General features: G+C 34.3%; 1 protein-coding gene across 1 annotated transcript; it reads right to left on the bottom strand.

Moving 5' to 3' along the window:
- Window positions 1–2,783: 2,783 nt before the first annotated feature.
- LOC132556825 (cyclin-T2-like) lies at window positions 2,784–19,411 on the bottom strand. The gene is made up of 10 exons (XM_060221268.1): window positions 19,269–19,411; window positions 18,525–18,606; window positions 17,954–18,079; window positions 16,496–16,556; window positions 16,052–16,114; window positions 13,925–13,970; window positions 12,990–13,080; window positions 12,086–12,158; window positions 9,980–10,053; window positions 2,784–9,692 (listed from the first exon to the last, which is right to left on the bottom strand). Exons 1-10 carry the CDS (start codon window positions 19,409–19,411, stop codon window positions 8,022–8,024), a joined length of 2,430 nt encoding a protein of 809 aa, XP_060077251.1. The 3' UTR covers window positions 2,784–8,021.
- Between the last annotated feature and the right edge of the window lie 69 nt (window positions 19,412–19,480).

The raw sequence follows: 19,480 nt of genomic DNA, 5'->3' as shown, positions 1-19,480 counted from the left end.
ATAAGAACAAAATAGTCAGACTCATGTAGATTATATCACAAATATGTTTTCATCAACAATTTAAATTAATAAAATGATCCATTTTAATGTACCGGTAAATGATTTGAATAAAATCAATATCTTTAACGTAGTCTGGAAGCTTTTGGCATCCACAAATTTTCTGTGTATGAAATTTCTTAGCTGTGATAAATGTTATGTCATTGTTCTCTTTGTATGTATAACACTGAGTTTTACCCACCAATAAAGTATTTAGATCAAATAGAAGACTCATAGTTGTATTGTTTTTGTCTAGAAAAGAATTGGGTAGAAAAGCAGCTGATGTTTATCATCCTGGGTTTCCTTTAGTATAAATGTTGTATTTAAGCCCTAAACATTGCTTAAAAATCCTGGAATGATGAACAGATGTATGATGCAGTTTAATTTATTTGGATGTATTCTATCCAGTTTAATTTTTTAGCTCGCCTGGCCCAAAGGTGATACCACGGTGCCCATTATCTTTTACTATACATTACAACTATTCATGAACAACTAAGCAGAATATAATCAAATTTGGTTTGAATGATCCTTGGGGAAAGAGGAAACAATTTTGTGTAAATGGGGCCTGAGGGGCAGGGCCCAATTGGAAAAAATCAACCAAACCTGTTTTAGGCCCCACTCCCCAAAGTTAGCCACTTGTGAAGTATTAAAACATGAATCCCTATTCACACATGGAAAGGATGATTGTTATCAAGTTTGATACACAATCATTCAAGCATTAAGATAAAAATGTACATATTGTTTACAAGAGACTGTGAAAGACCTGTTGTTATGAAGCCTGACAAGGTTTGCTTGATTAGTAATCACCTGTAAACATCAAAATGATCACTGAACAAAATATGGGAGGCACATTGCTCGCCATCCAATACAAACAGTGTTAAGTGTCTTGCCCTTTTAGCACAGACCTATCTCCTTCTTAGCTTCCAGGGATAGGAAGCATCACCTGAGTTTACAAAAGCCAATCCACTAACCAGCTGAGCTATATCAATTTGCAGCTCCAAGATACCAAGTTGGGCGAATGTTGTTTTTTTTGTCGCTTGCTGCAGATTTTTGCAATATACATAAGTTTACAACCTATCTACTAATCCTTCAGGCAGTGTTACCTACTAGCCTCTCATAACTTTGTATGTAGCACTATGTCTGGTGACCACTCTTCTTCCTCCATATCCAGCTGGAAGCAGCCACTGTCTGCCTACAAGTTTCTTATGGTCTGTGTTTATGACCTATAGCAGTCATAATGACCACTTTTAAACATCCTCAAGAGGTAGACACCATGTTCTTCATTCCTGTAGACTTTGTCCATCAACTGGTGGTAATTTTGCTTCTTTTGCTTGTTTGCCCCCTCCACCCTGTCTTCCCATGGCATTGTCAGCTCAAAAATCACTACTTACTTGGGTCAAAGTCATTCATCTGAATCAAATTAAACCCAACATGAATGATGCTGGGTAGATATGTCAAGCCAACAACTAGACATCATGGCATACACTCACTTGGTCCCTTTGGCATCTCAAATAGGGCAAGATAAAGAATATTGTGTTCTATTACTTTTTCAAAAATGAAATTTATAAAGCATTCAGAGTATTGCTAAAGCAAGACGTCATCTACAAACAATTACACTGTAACAATTGATGTAGATAGTGCTGTTTGGTGTTAATTTGGCAAAAAATAATTTTAAGAATGCAATACACAAGTGACACTCTAATGCAATAATTTCATCAACATTGTGTAATAAAGTGTTATGGTAATTTGTGTGTGAAGTCTGATCAAAATCCTATAAGTTATAAAGCTGCTAGAGTGCTAATAACAATTTTCTAAAAAATTGATGGTCAAGCTGACCTTGACCCAACAACCCTGGAACACTATCTTTTCAAAGATGCTTTGGTGCTTTATAACCATGGTTTGATCTTTATTTGCTCTTTTCCCTTCTTTTTACTGTTTTTGTTCTTCATGATCGGAAAATTTGAACATTCCTCTGCAGAACTAGCGATGAAAATATCTACCTGCCAAATCCGAAGTGGTCGCCTGGAGCCATTTCATTTCTTTTGATCAGTCCCAAAATCATGCAGGCACAAGTAGAGACCAAAGGGAACATACATATGACATTTAAGAGAGATCCATTGAATACCTCTTAAGAAATAGGGATAACAACCTTTACTAAGCAAAATCCAAGATGGCTGCCTGTCAGAAATTTTTCTGATCAGTCCAAAACTCAAAACAGGCACAACTAGGGACCAAGAGTAACCAATACATGAACTTTAGAAAGATCTATGCAGTATTTCTCGAGAAATAGCGATGACAAACTTTCAAAGTCAAAATCTAAGAGGGCCACCTGTTGGACATTTTGTTTTTCAAATCAGTCCAGAAATCAAATGGGCACAGCTAGGGACCAAGTACTTTTCAAGAAATATTGATAACAAAATTCATTGAAAAAATGCAAGATGGCCATCTATTGGCCATTTTGTAGTTTTGATCACTCCTAAAATCAAACGTACACAATTTGGGACCAAGAGGAACCTACATATGAAATTTGATAAAGATCCATCCTGTGTTTCTCAAGAAATAGCAAGAACAAAAATTGTTCGACAAAGGACGACGGATGTAGGGCAATTTGAATAGCCAATCATCATAAAAATAGCAACAGAGACCTAATGAACGAAGGTGTTGGAGAACTGACATGGATCTGGAGTCATAAATTTAGACTGAAAACAAGTCGCACAATAAATTATAAATACCACAAAAAGCTTGGACAATTTTTAAAATGTTTTTAATCAAGGTAAATACTTCCAACCTATCAACATAGTGTAGCAATTTTATTCTCCATTCATCTGCCACTTTTTCCCCCCTTTTTTTTATTTAAATTTACGCTACTGTACAACTCATAGAAATACTGAAAGATATGCTGATCTCACACACATGATTAAATAAAAAAAAGACAAGTGGCCCAACATATTTTGTCATGTTGTAAATAAAGTACAAAATACCACTAATAATAGCAGACTTACCACCCGATTACAGGAGAATCACAAAAACATACTAACAAGCATAATATATGGTGTTTTCAAAATATCACTTTCCCATTAATTGTAACTGGACACTTTCTTTCCAGTGTTCATATAACACTGTACTTTTATCCTGCTTTCAATCAATGCTCTAGAATGTTTCCCAACTCCCCATGCATCAGATCACAGAAAACACTGCTACAAACAACAGTATCAGACTTGTAGACAAATGTCCACAAAAACCTCCTGTCAAGGAGAATATGTAGATAAAGCATAGAAAAAGATGATATACATGTTTATAGTAAGATCAAATAGTAGGTACTGAGAACCTAATTGTTACGAAAAATGCTTACATAAAGCAAAATGTACGATATTTTTATATTATATATATATTAATATATATCTACTAAAGTATTGTTCATTCTAGAACTTAAGATTACTGGAGCAACTTTAAGCCATTCTATTAGAAATATGTTTTGTATGGTAGGATTAATAGAAACTTTAACCTTCTTTCGGTTAAAAATAGGAGGACCTCAGTCAGAGGAGGAAGTTTACATTATAAGGCCAGTATTTGCAACTGCAGAATCTTTCCCAGATAGTCGAGATCCCCCTCTTCAACTTAAAAGCTGGTGAATGATTATTTTTCTCTTGCCGTCACCATATCCCTTTAAGAAAGAGTAATCCTACCGTCTCAAACCCAAGGCCAGACCCTTTTAAAAGCATGGATGTAACTGTCCAAAGTAAGAGGAAAGAAAATCCAAATCACACTTATTCCTATTGTTTTCTTAACATCTGCCACTCTTTATATTGTTCAATTTCGATCACATAAATTTTGAAATAGCCATTATCCAAATTCCCTCTCATACTGCAACTTTTGTTTCAAAACCTGTTGAAACAATGCCAGCCCGAAATGAAAATAATCTACACACACAGGTTTACATCTATGAAAATGCAACAGTAATGGGTGTCTACTCGTTAAGCATGAAATCCAACAAAGTGATTTTAAAACTTTCAACTGACGAACAATATTGAGATATTTTTCACAGTCCAAATATCAGACTGCCCTTCTACATAACAATAGAATCCAAGATAAACATGGAATCATACTCAGAACAAAATTTGTCCTAGCTCAACTAATTACTGCTAACATAACTGCAAGGATGATACCTAATACTCCCAATATAACAATCAGTGTAAAACTTTATATCGCCACAAAACAGTCTGTACACTGGACATAACTCTACCTGTATAGGTACCCTGAATATAAACATCATGACAGATTACCTCTGTACAACAGCCAACATGATATAACACCTCTTGATACAAAACGTTTATTAACCCAGATACCAGTAACCTGTGTATAACAGCCAGTGTAATGATAAAGTTTGTACAGAAACCCCCTCTTCAACCTGGCAGATCTCTTTCATTAGACAACACATCACCCAACAGATATCTTCTCATATAAGAACCAGAAAGGCTTAGAACATGAGGTCTCGCATAAATTTGTATTTCGATAAAGCATAGAAATAGCCGCTAAATAACAGTCAACACTATCTAGGTATCTAGTCCTTATTGGGGAGGTCTCTAGCTAATGGCTTACAAGCGCACAGAACAAGATATTTACACAAGGTGAAAAAGAAATCATGTCTCCACAGTTCAAAATGTGTCAAGCTGTAATTTTACTATTAACATTTTTTTCTTCCTTTCTTTGCTCATCTTTTTATCGATTGAAAGGTCACCTGTCCCCTCCTGGAATCTAACATACATCAAAATTATGTAACCTTGCTTAACAAATTTACAGAAATAAGTACAATTATACTATATTCCTGTATGGAAATTTTGCAACCTCAAACAACATCAGAAACTACACAACTGACCAGAGCACAAAATGTAATCTTCTGAAAAACACTTGATGACAAGAGGCCCTACAGCATGATAGCCACCTTTAGTGAACAATATTGAATATAAACGTTATGAAGCAATATCTTTCAAATGTCACAAAAAACATTGCGACATTGATTAAATTAAAATTTGATATGTTTTAAGCCCTTGGTGGTCAGCAAACTATAAAATTATTGTAAACTTCACTAAGGGGGAAATGTTAAATCCTGGGGCCTTCAAATTCACAATTCTGGTAATACACCTGAAGAAATTTTCATCCACGGAGAGCATTTGATTCTACCATATCTAAGTGTTGAGAAGAAAACTTCTGAAATTGGAGTCAACTTGACTGCTTTTGGCCATGCCCCTCAGGCCCCTGGGGTGATGTCCTTATAATTATTTTGGTTCATCTTTGACCAGGAAAAGTTTTTGCAAAAATTCATTGCCATTGGTTCAGGAGACTTTGGTGACCTAAAAATTCAACTACATGTACCAGGTAATGTCAGAATCTGAACTTAGGCTGCAATACCTATCAGATATAAGTAATTTAGTACTGATGGGAACAAAAAACAAAAAGGAAATATTCTAAGGGATGTGATTGTAATTTTTCAGCTTCAAAAATATTTTATGGGTAGTTCTTTCTACTTAAAGCACCATTTAACACTACTAATGGTTTCAAAACTATTTATGACACATAAATATGAAGAACTCTTTTACTCATGATTAATTTTGAGGTAAATTTTGTAATCACATGTAGTATAAAGTGTTATTGAGTTTCTACATCATCATACAATTACAAAACAATGAACAAGTCCAAATACAGGTTTTCTCCATTACCCTAAATGAAGGTACAAACCCCCAAAATTGGTGAAATTCAAGTCTTGTACCCCTGCTTTTAAGGACTCTACTATATGAATACATTGCTAGGGGTAAACTCTACCCCCAGTTTCAAGGGGGAATACTTATTACTTAATCATGTCTATGAATATATAAACATACAAGCTGCAACAACATTTAAATTAAGCAATGAAATTTAGGTATGACAGATAAGCTGAATAACAAATATTTCTTTATTTGTTCCAATAGGAATACAGAATGTTCATTTATCAATCCATTATCATCAAAACATCTCGAAGTGCTGTTCCATTAAAACAGTATCTGGAATGAGGGAAACACCGGACATTATAATACCTTTTATAAACACAATGCAGCTACTATGGTGCATACTTCCACCTACAGAATCTTTTCAGGAGACATAAAGCATGTCATTCATGTGTTCAACAAAATCAGCTAATCAGCACCCATGGAAAGCTTAAAGAAATTGAGAATTTATATTCAAAATTGCCATGGATCAAAAATGACAAAATGTGTGCTAGGATTAAAATGTAAATATATTGTGGTGTAATAAAAGTATAAAGGAGACATGAATAAATCTTAAGTTTGTGTTTAATTATTAGAAACATATACTAGCTACAACCAGCATTACCTGACTTTTTTTCCAAAAATGTTGCTTGGTAATCAAACTTTAATTGCTCTAATCTGATAATGGTTTAGTTTCATTCTAGTGTAGCCCAGCTTTAAAACAATTCAAATAGGACTTAAGCTACATAGCAGCACAGGACAGATTTAGTTTAAGACTCTCAACCAGTGAAGTAGTAAATGATATATCTGATTTAGTTTAACACATGCATCTACATTCCTTTTCATACATATTTCCAATAAAATGTCTGCATTGAAATTTGACAATACTCTTTTCCTGCCTTTTTCTTCTCTCAAAAGTAAAAATTTCTGGTAAAAAAACAACATAAAATAACATTTGTTTTTTTAATGCCCATGGACATAATAAATGAATACAAAAACTACATATTTCTATCTTTCCAATAATTTAAATTGTAACCTTAACAACACTAAAGTCAGAAACAACTATCAGCTGATCTGGCTGTCATGTAGATTACTACAGCAAAGTAGTCAAACTTCTGATCTAATTTTACCAACCTAGATTGACCTATTACTGATAAAAAAAATAGTTCAATCTTTGGGTCAAACTAAAAATGAAGAGAGAAAGATAATGCATTTTAACACCAATTTTGCATAATCAACTACTTTAACTTCATAGTAATACTAATAACTTTATCTAAGTGCATATCCAGTCACATATGGAAATATGAAGATATGCTATATAAATCATGCCCAGTTTTAAACAAATCAAATAAAAGAAAATGAAGTCTAAATACTTCCTTTACAATATAATTATGAAAACAAGGTCCAGTCTTTTTGTAATTAATGCATGGAAGAATTATGATTCGCAATGGAACAAAGTTTACTAACTATTAAGAACTAAAATCATCAAATCCCAAAAAGAGTTCAATTCACCAGTGGTAGGCATAGTTTATGGCACGTAACTTGCAAACAAAACTTTCTTCGTTTTTTAAACTGAATTACAGAGTCGGAGTTAGTCTATTTGTTTTTGAGCGATTAGGTTTTATTTATGATTTACTGAAAGAATATTTCAGTTAAATACCTTTAATGGTTGTAAAGAAGCTGTACTATTTAACATAACCTAGAAAATCTAGAATATCATTATCTCTAACAGCATTTGCAATGCTTTTATTGAATTTTTTACAAAATTATTTGACCAGAAGCTAAAGAAAGAGCCCATTATTCTATACACATATAAAAATAGAAAACATTATGGTTCAGACTATGGACATTTTATGCAAAAGGTCCTATGGTTGTACTCAATCCATCCATTATTTGGTCAGCATTTTTTGGATGAAATAATTTTCAATCTGAAATGGACTGCATACTTTAATGAAAATATTAAAAAATAAAACCTTAACATGCACTCATTTAGAAATGAAAATCTGAAATAATTCACAGGAAAACACTTATATTGATCTATGGTACTAATACTAGTAATTGCTACTGATGAAATAATCTTAGAAAAGAAATATAAGTATCTAGTATCGTTCAAAGCATGATTTGTAAATTGCAGTTATGTGTTCAGTTCATAAAAGTTAGGAATATTGAAGAGAAATTGTTTCCTATTTCCACTTATGAATATATAATATGTTAAAATTACAGTAGCCTATTGTATGGCCTAAGTCAAAAGTGAGTAGGGGTTGGAGGTTTCTCTGTAATGTCACCAGGTAGAGGGGGCAAGGCATCATCAGAAAGGAAGTCCATATCATACAAGGACTGCATTGGCATGTCTGTAAATTGTGATGCCAGTGAGGGGGCAGGTGGTGGAGGAGGTGCCTGAGGGTTGCTCGGAGTTTGTTGTAATGCTATTTGAGCCTTTTGCAAGTCAATGACCTGCTGTAATTCCTGTATTCGCATGTCTAACTTCTCTTTGCTGGTGTCTATCAATGGAGAATTATTGCGACTGCCACCTTCAAGCCCACGCAGTGCAATGCTGGTCTCCGTGTTGAACACATCCCCACCAGTCAGAGACCCAGTATCGGACAAATCCATACTGACAATAGAATGGTTAGAAGACGACCTTCGCAAGTTTGTTTCTGATTTGGACACTTTGTTCTTATGTATATCATTTAAATGGTCTGTTGCTGGACTATGAGGTCTTTTCCGTGATGATGAAGGCATTGAATTTGAAGCTGCTGTTGTGGCCATTAATTCTGACATTGTCCACGGGTGACCTGAATGACTGTGTGAAGATGAAGAGGAAGAGGCAGATTTGGCTGATTCATGGTGCGAGGAGGAAGACCGAGAACTTCTGTCCCGATGTTTCTCTCCCTTTCCCTCACGACTGGACTTACTCGACGATGACGACATCGTGTTCATGTTAATGTGGAGCTTGAGGTCAGAGCGGCCATTGGTCCCACTGTGGTGACCCCCACCGTCACCTGAATGGTTCATACTTTGTTCAGAGTTACTGCTGGAGTGTCGTGAAGACTTGTGCGATTTGTGATGTGATTCACCACGATGTCTAGATGAGCCTGAAGATATCTTTAACGGTGGCACTTTTTGTTCTGATTGAGAATGCTTTTTATCCCCATGACTTGATTGGTCCTTTGGCATTTTTATTTTAAGTTTTAAAGGAGAAGAGCTTTCATTTGAGACCTTATGGTGAGAATGACCAGATTCTGACTTAATTTTGATTTTAGTTTCTGAGATCTTTTCGAGATCTCGCTGTTGTCTATGCTGGTCTCGATGATGTTCCCTGTCTTTATGGTGGTGATATTTGGTTTTCTCTGATCCAGGATGTAAACCTGGTTCTAGCTTTACTGTAGGAACTTTCCTCTCCTCACTACTCTCATGGGGCTCACGTTTTATCCTTTCAGCTGCAGCAGCTGCCTCACGTTTCTCTCTTTCTCTCTGTTTCTCCCAATATTCTTTGAGTGTTGTTTTTGTGGTACTAGTGGTGGTTGCTGTTGTAACAGCAGAAGCAGCAGCAGAAATGGACGGATTTGTAACGGTCCCCAACTGAGGAGGGTCTGAGCTATGTTTGTTAGAATCCGTACTAGTCTGGGCAGGGATGGATTTGGATGAAACAGAATCTGAATGAGAGCGCTGGTGGTGGTGATGGCTGCTCTGAGATGTTGCACTTGGGTCTGTATGATGTTTTGAACTACCATGTGACGATGTTTCTGACTTAATGTGATGAGATTTGTCTCCTTTCCGGTCATGGTTGGTCATTGAATGATGATGGGATGATGTTGACTTGGCCCCAGCAGCATCTTTTGCTGCTTGTTGGGCTGCCTGCTCACGTAATTTCTTCTTTTCTGGGTCATATTCTTCAGGTCGATCCTTTCCAGACTGGAACAAATAAACAGATACAAGACTTCATCAAACACAAATAAAAGGAATCTATTATCTTAAGCTTACTAACAATTTCTTGGTATTACTGCCATTTTGTTAAAGTAAATTTATTGTCATAAGATATCTTTATGCAGCTTTTCTTACTGATATTCTAAATTTCAACATTTTGGGCTTTTAGGATCACTGATGTGACCCTTTTTCAAAAAAATTAATCAAACTTTCTTTATCTAGCTCAACTATATCAAGACAAACATATAAATCCAATTCTATTTTTTTTTTTTTACCTTCCATGTTAATATTTTTTTCCTAAGCTTGCTTGGGCACTTGTCAAGTATATTGAGAAATTCCTGGGACATATCTGGAAAAAACAAAAAAAAACCTGTATTTCATGTATTTCATTATTTTTTATGTTAATGACCAAATAAGTCAAATACAAAGGTACAATCCAATAACAAAGTCCCAAAAATAACGCATACAAAGTCATACACCATGGTACAGCCCAATAGCTCAGTTATAACCAAATAACTGAGACACACAATAACATACAACCCAATTACAAAATCAAACATCAGTTACTAATTCCTCATGCTCAAGACACCTGATGAATCTGTACAGCTCCGAGTAATCATTTCTTTGTGTATCAGATACATATGATGTATAACTTTAGGTTAAAAATTTGACCTAAGTGAATATTACCTTTGTGACCATATATATTTAAAGATCTTAGGAGCTGAAGCCATATCTTCAAGGTATTTTCAGATCATGTTTTAAATGATGTTTTTTTATTAAAGTAAAAAGCAGTAAATATGGTTATGCAGCAAGATACATTTAAAAAACAAGTGCTAGAGTGACCAGGAAATTTCATCACAGTAAATGATAACAAGGGAACTGATTGTGGTGCTTTCTAAACCTGACTTTTCATTTTTTGCCCCCCCCCCCCCACTCCCCCCTTTTTTATTCTAATATCTTCTCATTTTTTGTTCCCTCCCCCTCAACCATTTTCCCACTAAGCATAGCCTATTTCTACATGATACCAAAACATGCAAACAAAGTTTCCTTTGGAAGTATCTACCGGTATGTCCCCAGAGCATTTTATTCTAAAATGTTACTGACAAAAAAATTCAATTATTAAGAAACAATTGAAGATAACCCCCACCAACCACTTGAAAGATAATTAGTAAACTATTGTTTTTTTTTTAAATTAGGATATCCAGTGTGGTCAGTTTAACTATATGCCTATGTCATTATAACAGTTATCCACATATGACTGAAAATACTGGATCCTCTGGTAAGAACAAAGTCTATATTGTTAGTTTGCAAACACAACAGACCTGAAGGGAAATTCATGGAACATGTTTTACCTAGTTTAGGAAATATTCATTCCTATGTTTTTACATGAATGAAAGTCCTCATGAATATCAGATATTAAGATTTAGTTTAAAATGTTCTACACATTCAGAAACTGATTATTTACTGAAAGGTATTTTTATCTCTGTATAGTCGAGACAATGTATCCTGTTTACACACTTATGTTCATGTAATTTAAAGTGCACTGAGAGATGTATATTAAGTATATTAAGATTTCTTTATCATTTATTAAAGCCAGGGATCCAGAAAAAAGTTTGGTGCCCACCCTTGAATGATCTTTATTGGTTCTATGTAAGGCTGATTTTTTCTCCACTTTTCCCTTCTTTTTCCCCTTCCTCTATATTATTTGATTACAAACGAATCCTACATACAAAATCTAAGAGATATCTATATAAAGAAATGTCCATACAGTGCTTCCGAAGAAAAAGCAATAACAAGGATTGTTTTAACAATGGATAAAGACATTATGACAACTGACAAATTGTTATTTGAACAGACAACCATCTGATGATGGTGGGATACAAATGCATGGAAAGCATAAGCTTGTACCAATATATCACTGTGAATAGTTCATAAGGAATATAGAAGTTCAAGTTTATGAAAGTTTTTGTGACACCATAAAATAAGCAAGAGGCCCATGGACTATAAACACCTATATATGACATAACACCAACAATAGCAGTAGGAGAAGTTATCAAATTATCAAAACAGTTACAAAAATTTGCATAATCATGATACAAAAAGGTCTTCATATTGAACTTTTTGACTAGGTTCTCAAAAAATAATCTTGTTGTTGGTGTCTGTTCCTTAACATCCTCATTAATTTTCAGCTCAATTGCATCTACTTGAAGAAAAGTTTAAAATGTATTTTTCAAGATGAATTTTTTTCTTTGTGGGTGGTTGGGACAGCACTAAAATGCATTGTATATGTGATTGGTGTTAACTTGGAAATAAAATTCTGTGGGTTTGCTTGAAGTAAAAAAAGTGTCTAAAATCTAGAAATTTGTGATTAAATTCTTTACCTTCGAGTAATTTGACCGTTACATTTTTGTCCAGGTACCAGTGCCAATCTTTGCCTTCGCTCGATCGAGGAATCTTTAAATCAAAAGAAATCCAAAAATTAAAATTGTTTCTTTTCAAAATGAAACTAATAGTGATTTCAAAATGGTGCAGCATGTGCTGGAAGGTTACCTCAATAAAACAATAACCATTCAGAAGTGCTGAATACAAAATATATATGACATATTGCATATTGACATCAAAAACTGCAAACAAAGTAGTAATTAATTGTGTGTTGAGATTCTTATTATCTTTGATATCCTACTGCATCATCAAATCATCTTTTGATACATTATCCAGAGACAACATTATTTAGCAGTTAAGAACCAGAATGTCAACATTGGTATCAGAGTAATCACATTCCCCCCTGCCTCCCCCAAATCATTCTGGTTCATAATAACATGTTTGCATAAATAGGTGCCTCATTTCCATAGGGGATCAGTTAACTACAAATTTCACTATATCTTAAATTGACCTATTATCTATTTCATGTTTTCAGTTATTTATAGTAATAGTGACCTTGACCTTTGATCCCTTAACATGAAAAGCAACTTGAAGCAAGCTCTTCCTATGAAAAAGCTACAGATTAAATCTGAGTGAAACCAGCTAAACAGAAATGAGAGATATTGTGCAGTAAAGGATTCTGTACGGACAGTAACAGTTACCTTGATCTTTGATTTCCTGACCTTAAAAGCAATTGCAAGCAAGCACAGGAAGGAGTTTAAAGAGCAACTGGTCCAACAGAACGAGATATTGTGCAGTAACAAAGAAACAAATGGACAGACAGACAGACAATATTGTCTTATTGTAGAATAGCTGCATTTAAGGTTACAAGATAATATTCTAAACTGATGAGAAGGTTTTTACCTCCCAGCTGGACCACTTGCAGGCTAGATGTACACAGGCACAGGCTACAACTGTTGGCTTGTATTGCAGACACATGGTAGTCAAATGAAGGCTGCAATTACATTTATCACAAATTTAATAAGAAGCTTTATGGAAAGATTAACATTTAAGTATTGAAATATTGAGGGAATACTTCAAAGACAGGAAATCATCAATATGCTTGCCACAGTCATACGTGCATTGAATCTGAAATACAAACAATTATAAGCATGCATCAAATATGTTCCCTCTCCATTTATATTATAAAGTTAAACACTTCATATTTAAAATTCAACATTTTATGATAAATCCAATTTAACTGATGTATATAAATATCAATATATCACAATCTCAGACAAAAAATATCTTATCTTGAAATAAATCTCTCTGAATATGCAACATGCATTCAAGTCTGAGTGCCTGCATACTTTGCAAGAGTTCATTTTCATTTTAGACATTTAGAGTGCTTTTCAGATGATGAGACAGATGATCATGATATTTTTTCAAATAAATTTGGTGATGAGGTAAAGTTCCAAATAAGATATTGTCCACTACAATGGACATGAGTCACCACCTTGTTCTCAAAAGTAAATCATAGCTCAACTTTTCTTTAATGAAGTACTCACAATTTACAGAATACAAATTCATCTTGGTACAAGAAATTAAATGAACCATGATTTTGTTTCTCTCACTTTTTTTTTGCCTTCTTTAATAATTACAGGACTCAAACTTTCAGACTACATAGCCAAATCTGACATTTTCTTCTAATAGTTTTTCTCTTCAATAAACAGAACTGCCAACATTTTGCTCATTGGAAGGAACATGTGAAAATGCCGATATTGGCTACATAGAGAAAATGTTTTAGACCCGTTATATAAATATTGCTGGAGAGAGGTGAGTGACATTGATGTGAGCACCTGTTTGTTGCCAGGAAGTAGGACGTCTGGGCGAGATCCTTGGTGGCTGTGATAGGCACATCGGAGTCGACACACAGCGGTGATGGGCACAAGGTCAAGGTCACAGGCAACACAAGTGTGGGGGCAGAGAGAAAGAAAACATATGCCACCATTAGCCTGTGCAACAACACCCCTAAATTTAAAATGCACTTGAAATCTTCTCCAGGTAAGGTTTACATTTTCTTGATTGGGAACTATTTTGATTTTGTTTACCAGTGTTTTCATAAAATTACCAAATCCTGCAAACCATGATACCAAGTGTCTATTTGCATTTGAAACCTTTTCTTTGAATAGGAATTGCTGACATTAATAATCAGAAAATTCTCAATAAACTCTAAACTCACCAGTCTTAATTCCTGCATATTACCATGTTGACCAACCTACACCCAAACTATTTACTGATTAATGACTTCTGACTACAGATATCTCATCTATTTGAAAAGTAACATACTCAAATGTTATTTTGAAGACTTGAACTTTGTAAAACAAATTTTTGTTATATAAACAGTTTATAACAAATTAAGAATAAATGAGTCAGGGAAGTCAAAAATCATTAAATTTAAATAATGTCTGAGCTCATCCATCACACAAGAGAGATTTGAATGGAGATATCATGTTACATATCTGTGAATGCTAGGTATCACAACGCAAACATTTATTTCAAACATCAACATAAATTAACAAATACATCCACTCTTGATTTTTAATCCATGTAAAGCAGCATTCCATATGGCATTCTAAACTACACCTGTAATGGTATAAAATATGTCACCTGTTAATTACTGTTCTTAAGTTAATTACTGTTCTTAAGTTAAGAAAATGTTACACATAAAATTGTGTGCAAATAAGAAACATCACAATAGTGGACAGGTTCTTTCCCTAACCGACTTATTCTTTTTTTGTTATTTTTGGAGATTTTTCTATATTTTTAAAATCAAGCTTGTCTGAGCTTTGAACCTGAAAAGCAACACCAAGCAAGCACTTTGAATTAAGTGTATGATGGTTTGGCAAAGGATAGTTATTATTAGGAAAAAACTAATTTTCTATTTCTAGCCAGTGACCTTGGCCTGAAAAACAATCCAAAGCAATGAAGATGTAGCTTCATAATGTTATGGGAGCTCTTACAAATGTACTTTGTAATGCAGAAATTTCCATACCATCTCCAAACTTCCCCAGCAAAGTGCTAATAATTCTGTTATAGCATTTCACAAAGACCTCCCACCTGACAAAGCTAAGTATTAGAAGTTAACAGAACATTACATGTTTGCCACTTAATCATTCTAACAGACAATTATCATATATGGAGTACTGTGATACACAAGAACCCACTTAAATATGCAACTCTGCCCTCACAATAGCATGAACTGATCAAGAATTAGGAGAATACTACACAAGGAGGAAAAGCTGGATTTTTTCAGTCTAATTCGAGAAATGGAGAAATTTCAGACAGCCCTTTTGGTCAGAATTTAGAATTTAGAAAAGAGGAATAGCGTTAAAATATATGATATACATAAAGATTGCATGATGTGAAATATTAATATATTTATTAACCTTGTTTGGGAGGAAAACTTCCCTTACAATATCTATTGCTCAGAGTATCAAATCAAGGACAGAAGGAGTGTTGCCACACATGTAGACTTAATGATTCAGACAGTATCTCTGGTCATCACTAGCACACAGGACTAATAATATGACACATCCAAAGAATACAGTCTTTTTTAATTGATCAGAACATTTTAATGAAAATAATCTCAATGATCTGAATATGACTACTTTCAGCTTCTGAAATTTCAGGGATGTTTTCTGAAGGAAGTGCAATTTAGTATTTCTAGGTTACTTTGCGATAAAGCTAAGAATTTCAACTCTTGATGAGTTAACAATCAAAATATAATTTCATCAATTACAGTAAAAATCTCAGTTACAGTAAAAACCATAGGCCGAGAAGAGTAGCATCTTTTTGTATATTAAAAGTATCAAATTAAAAAAAAAAGCATGACAAACAAATGACACTCAAACACAGAAGTACATATTAGGTGTGTTGACAACACTTTATCATTATTACTGTTGTCTACTCAGCACAAAACTCACCTCTAACCAGCTGACATGTTTTGACCACATGGGTGTGGGGATGGTCGACAGTCAGGTCAAACCCTGGAAAGTAAAAATCATTCTATTAAACAAATTTGGCTTTTCACTCAGCATTATTCCAGTGAAACAGCTATCCCATCCCAGGACTCAAGGTTTCAGTCAGAGGTACTATTGCAGGTTATAAACTCTGTGGCTTTTGTCAGATTGATAAACAGGCTAAATTAAGTGAAAATGTACACAGTAATACATTGAAGTTTTTACACTGCGTATTGTGACAAACAATTTTGTATGTTTTTTCTATTGATAGCAAACATTCATATGAAAAAGAATGAAATTAGATTTGGTGGAGAAAGGATCATGATCATATTGTACAAACTTATACCCTGCCATTTCCTCCTGGGTACATAAAAAATATTCTCAATAACTTAGCCAGTAAGTCCTTACCCAAAGTCTGTAGAAGGATGTTTTCATTCACAACCAGTTCATGTGCTTGTTGAAGGTAGTCCTGGAAATACATACATATATGATCTGTACATAAGCAAAGTAGTATCTAACATCAACATAATTTTTTCATTTCTTACTTGTCAAACTTTAACAGCAAACAAACATAATGTATAACAGCTATAAAACACCTTACACATTTGTAACTAGAGAATGCTTGTATAACACATATATAGTCTCCTATAGAATGTGAGGTACAACAAATAAAAAACCTAAAATATGTCAGAAATTTAAATCAACTCCATAACTGTAGCATCATGATCAACAAGCTGAAAAGTTCCTCGAAAAGATCCTCAATTAAGAATGTGAATCATTGTTAAATAATAACAGCCTGGGAAACATATATGTTCAAAGTCTGATGAAAAACACACAGTTCAAAACTTGCCAGAAACTTTAAATAACTAAGAGAGAGAAAAAAAGTTAATTATCAAAATTTTGCATTGAAACACAAGTTAAAGAGTAGAAAAAACTTCAATACAATTGTCATCCTAAAATCATTAAAGTAACATCCCGGTGGAGTGATTTGTTTTCAAAGATGTAGCACTGGTCCTTATGGGAAAATTTGGTCAAAATTTGCTAAGAAATAACCTGAAAAACTGATATTTGATTAAACAATATATGGCAATCCCATTTGTCAAGTAAAGATATAACAGGACGACTTTTCTTTCTCAACAATGCTCAAGAAGGAACTGTCAATGCATGCATTATAGAATTTGTTAAAGTACTATGAACGATAAAGAGTCCTGTGGAAAGTGGTGGCAAACAAAAACAGTCACTACAAAGTCAGAAATCGCCAAAATAGTCATAGAATAATCCAATGATTAGGACAGGAAGTCAGTATAAACCATGAAATATCTCAAATAGTGAATCCATATCTGTAGGAATGAGGAAACATCCCCATCCTCTGCTAACTCAAAGCTGATAAGCAAGTCTGTGTTGTAAAGGAGACCAAAAAGGAAAATATTGACGGCAAAATGACAAACCTGTACTTAATTAAGTTTAAGCAAACTGCCATTATAAACTATATTCAATAAACAAAATTACATTTCAAAGCAAAAAGTGTTCAACATAGCTGTGATCACTGCTGTTGATGCAAATAACTTCTATCAACTATAAATGCCTCTGAAATTTGTCATGAGCAATATATTATGAGTGCTATGTAAGTGTTTTGGAAACAATCTGAGTAGTCAAATTGGATACTCAGTTTTGATTATGAGTACAGATATATGAAGACATAATTGAGGATGTAAACTGCATTCAATTTCTTTAGATTTACTGTGATGAAGTCTCTTAAAATGACAAAGAAACAAATGATGAAAAAGGTTGACCATAGCACCATTATGATTAAATTGGATGGACAGTGCCAAAATGGTCACTGTTTAGCTTTTTCAGTTTACTTACATCACTTTTGGCATCAAAAGGGCCATCTTTGTGTAGTGACTTGTGGACTAGTTTGAGAACATGTTCCAGTTTTCTAGGTTGCTCTTCTACTTTTGCGGCAAGAAACAGACAAACAGGTGCCATGGACTGAAATAATGGAGGAAAAAATCTGATAATCATATCAATATAATCATATTTGGTGGTTCTAATTAATGTTAACCTTTTATCATTTTGGAACTGGTATTTTACTACATTTATCTAAAAGTAGAAGAGATTCAACCAATTCACCAAGTTGTGCAATTTCCTATTTAAAGTATCAACCATTTGGCAAAGATTTCAACAATTCTAAGTGGATTCTAAGTCTCCATATGAAATCTAGAAGTCATGTCAGGATTTTGAAACCTTACATTCAGATACATTATGTAAACTGACAGGCATCTTTGGAAAGATGGATACCCTTTGCCATGTGAAGATTTGAAGAATCAATTTCTGAACCACATTTTTTTAATATTCCCAAATCAAACACATCAGATAATGTATATTAACAAGGTTATATTACTTCTCAGAGGTCTGTAACTTTCTTGTTACTTACATTGCGATGGAACCTGGAGAAGGAGTGGAACATGTAGAACCGATGCATGTACACGATGGCAGTGTTGATACATAGTTGGGTTCTGGTACTGGTTAAGGTTTTAATATACTGTTTGTCATATTAAATGTGGCATGTTGCTGTGCTTCAGATCTAGAAGACAACTTGTTCAGAAAATTGTGAAACAGGAAAAAAACTGTTCTTTTTCGAGATTCACATAATTACTTACTGGGTGGACCCTAGTTAAACAATCTTGGCCGAACATTAATGCATCAATTTAACAAAGTGCATGAATTTCAGTTTATATAAAAAATATGCAGATTTCTACTATTGATGTGCGAGCGGATTTTACATTCCTATACAAATACACCAAAATATGTCAATATTGGATAACACAGTCAACTGCTATAGTAATAATTAGCGGAGAAGCACGTGGTCTTTTACTATGGGAAATTTTACAATCAATGCGCCGGTATCCATTGACGAAAATGAGGTCATCAGTTAGGCTACTATATTACGCATTGGGGAAATCAAAGAAATGTATGATAATTCACACTATTTCGTGTTTTAGCTCTTTAATTTGCATGAAATTAATGAATGGTTTTCAATTGGCTTTCTTTGAACTCGTTAAATGTGTTTAAGAACGATTTTAGACAACATAGCACAACAGAATAGAAAATGGTGCGACCAAACCGGTGACGATTCGACCACACCACTTCACTGCCAACTTTCTCCTGAACAGGATACACTATGAGGCTCTGTCCCATTTCCTGGATCAGGTTGGCAGCTTGTTGTCTGTATGCCAGTTCTTTGTCGTTATCTATCCCACATTTTCGGCTGGGGGTATCCAAAAGTTGCGAATTGGTGAAAATCCATCGCTCCCCCGCCATTTACCCAGCACCAAGGAAATACCGCAAGAGCGCATGCTCAACTTTCAAATTATAGCTCGGGCGGAGATT

This window comes from Ylistrum balloti, unplaced genomic scaffold, assembly GCF_031769215.1.
Source record: "Ylistrum balloti isolate Yb309-2 unplaced genomic scaffold, AGI_CSIRO_Ybal_v1 Utg370590, whole genome shotgun sequence".
Lineage (NCBI taxonomy): Eukaryota > Metazoa > Mollusca > Bivalvia > Pectinida > Pectinidae > Ylistrum > Ylistrum balloti.
The sequence above is the reverse complement of the archived record's forward strand: the minus strand, read 5'-3'. Positions and strand labels throughout refer to the sequence as shown.

What these genes read in the sequence shown, in the direction of transcription:
- LOC132556825 (XM_060221268.1), bottom strand. Translation starts at nt 19,411, where the DNA reads ATGGCGGGGGAGCGATGGATTTTCACCAATTCGCAACTTTTGGATACC. An exon ending in TCTCCAGGTTCCATCGCAAT is followed by an intron (nt 18,080 to 18,524) that starts GTAAGTAACAAG and finishes CCATTATTTCAG; the next exon opens with TCCATGGCACCTGTTTGTCT. An exon ending in GCAAGTGGTCCAGCTGGGAG is followed by an intron (nt 12,159 to 12,989) that starts GTAAAAACCTTC and finishes TTTGATTTAAAG; the next exon opens with ATTCCTCGATCGAGCGAAGG.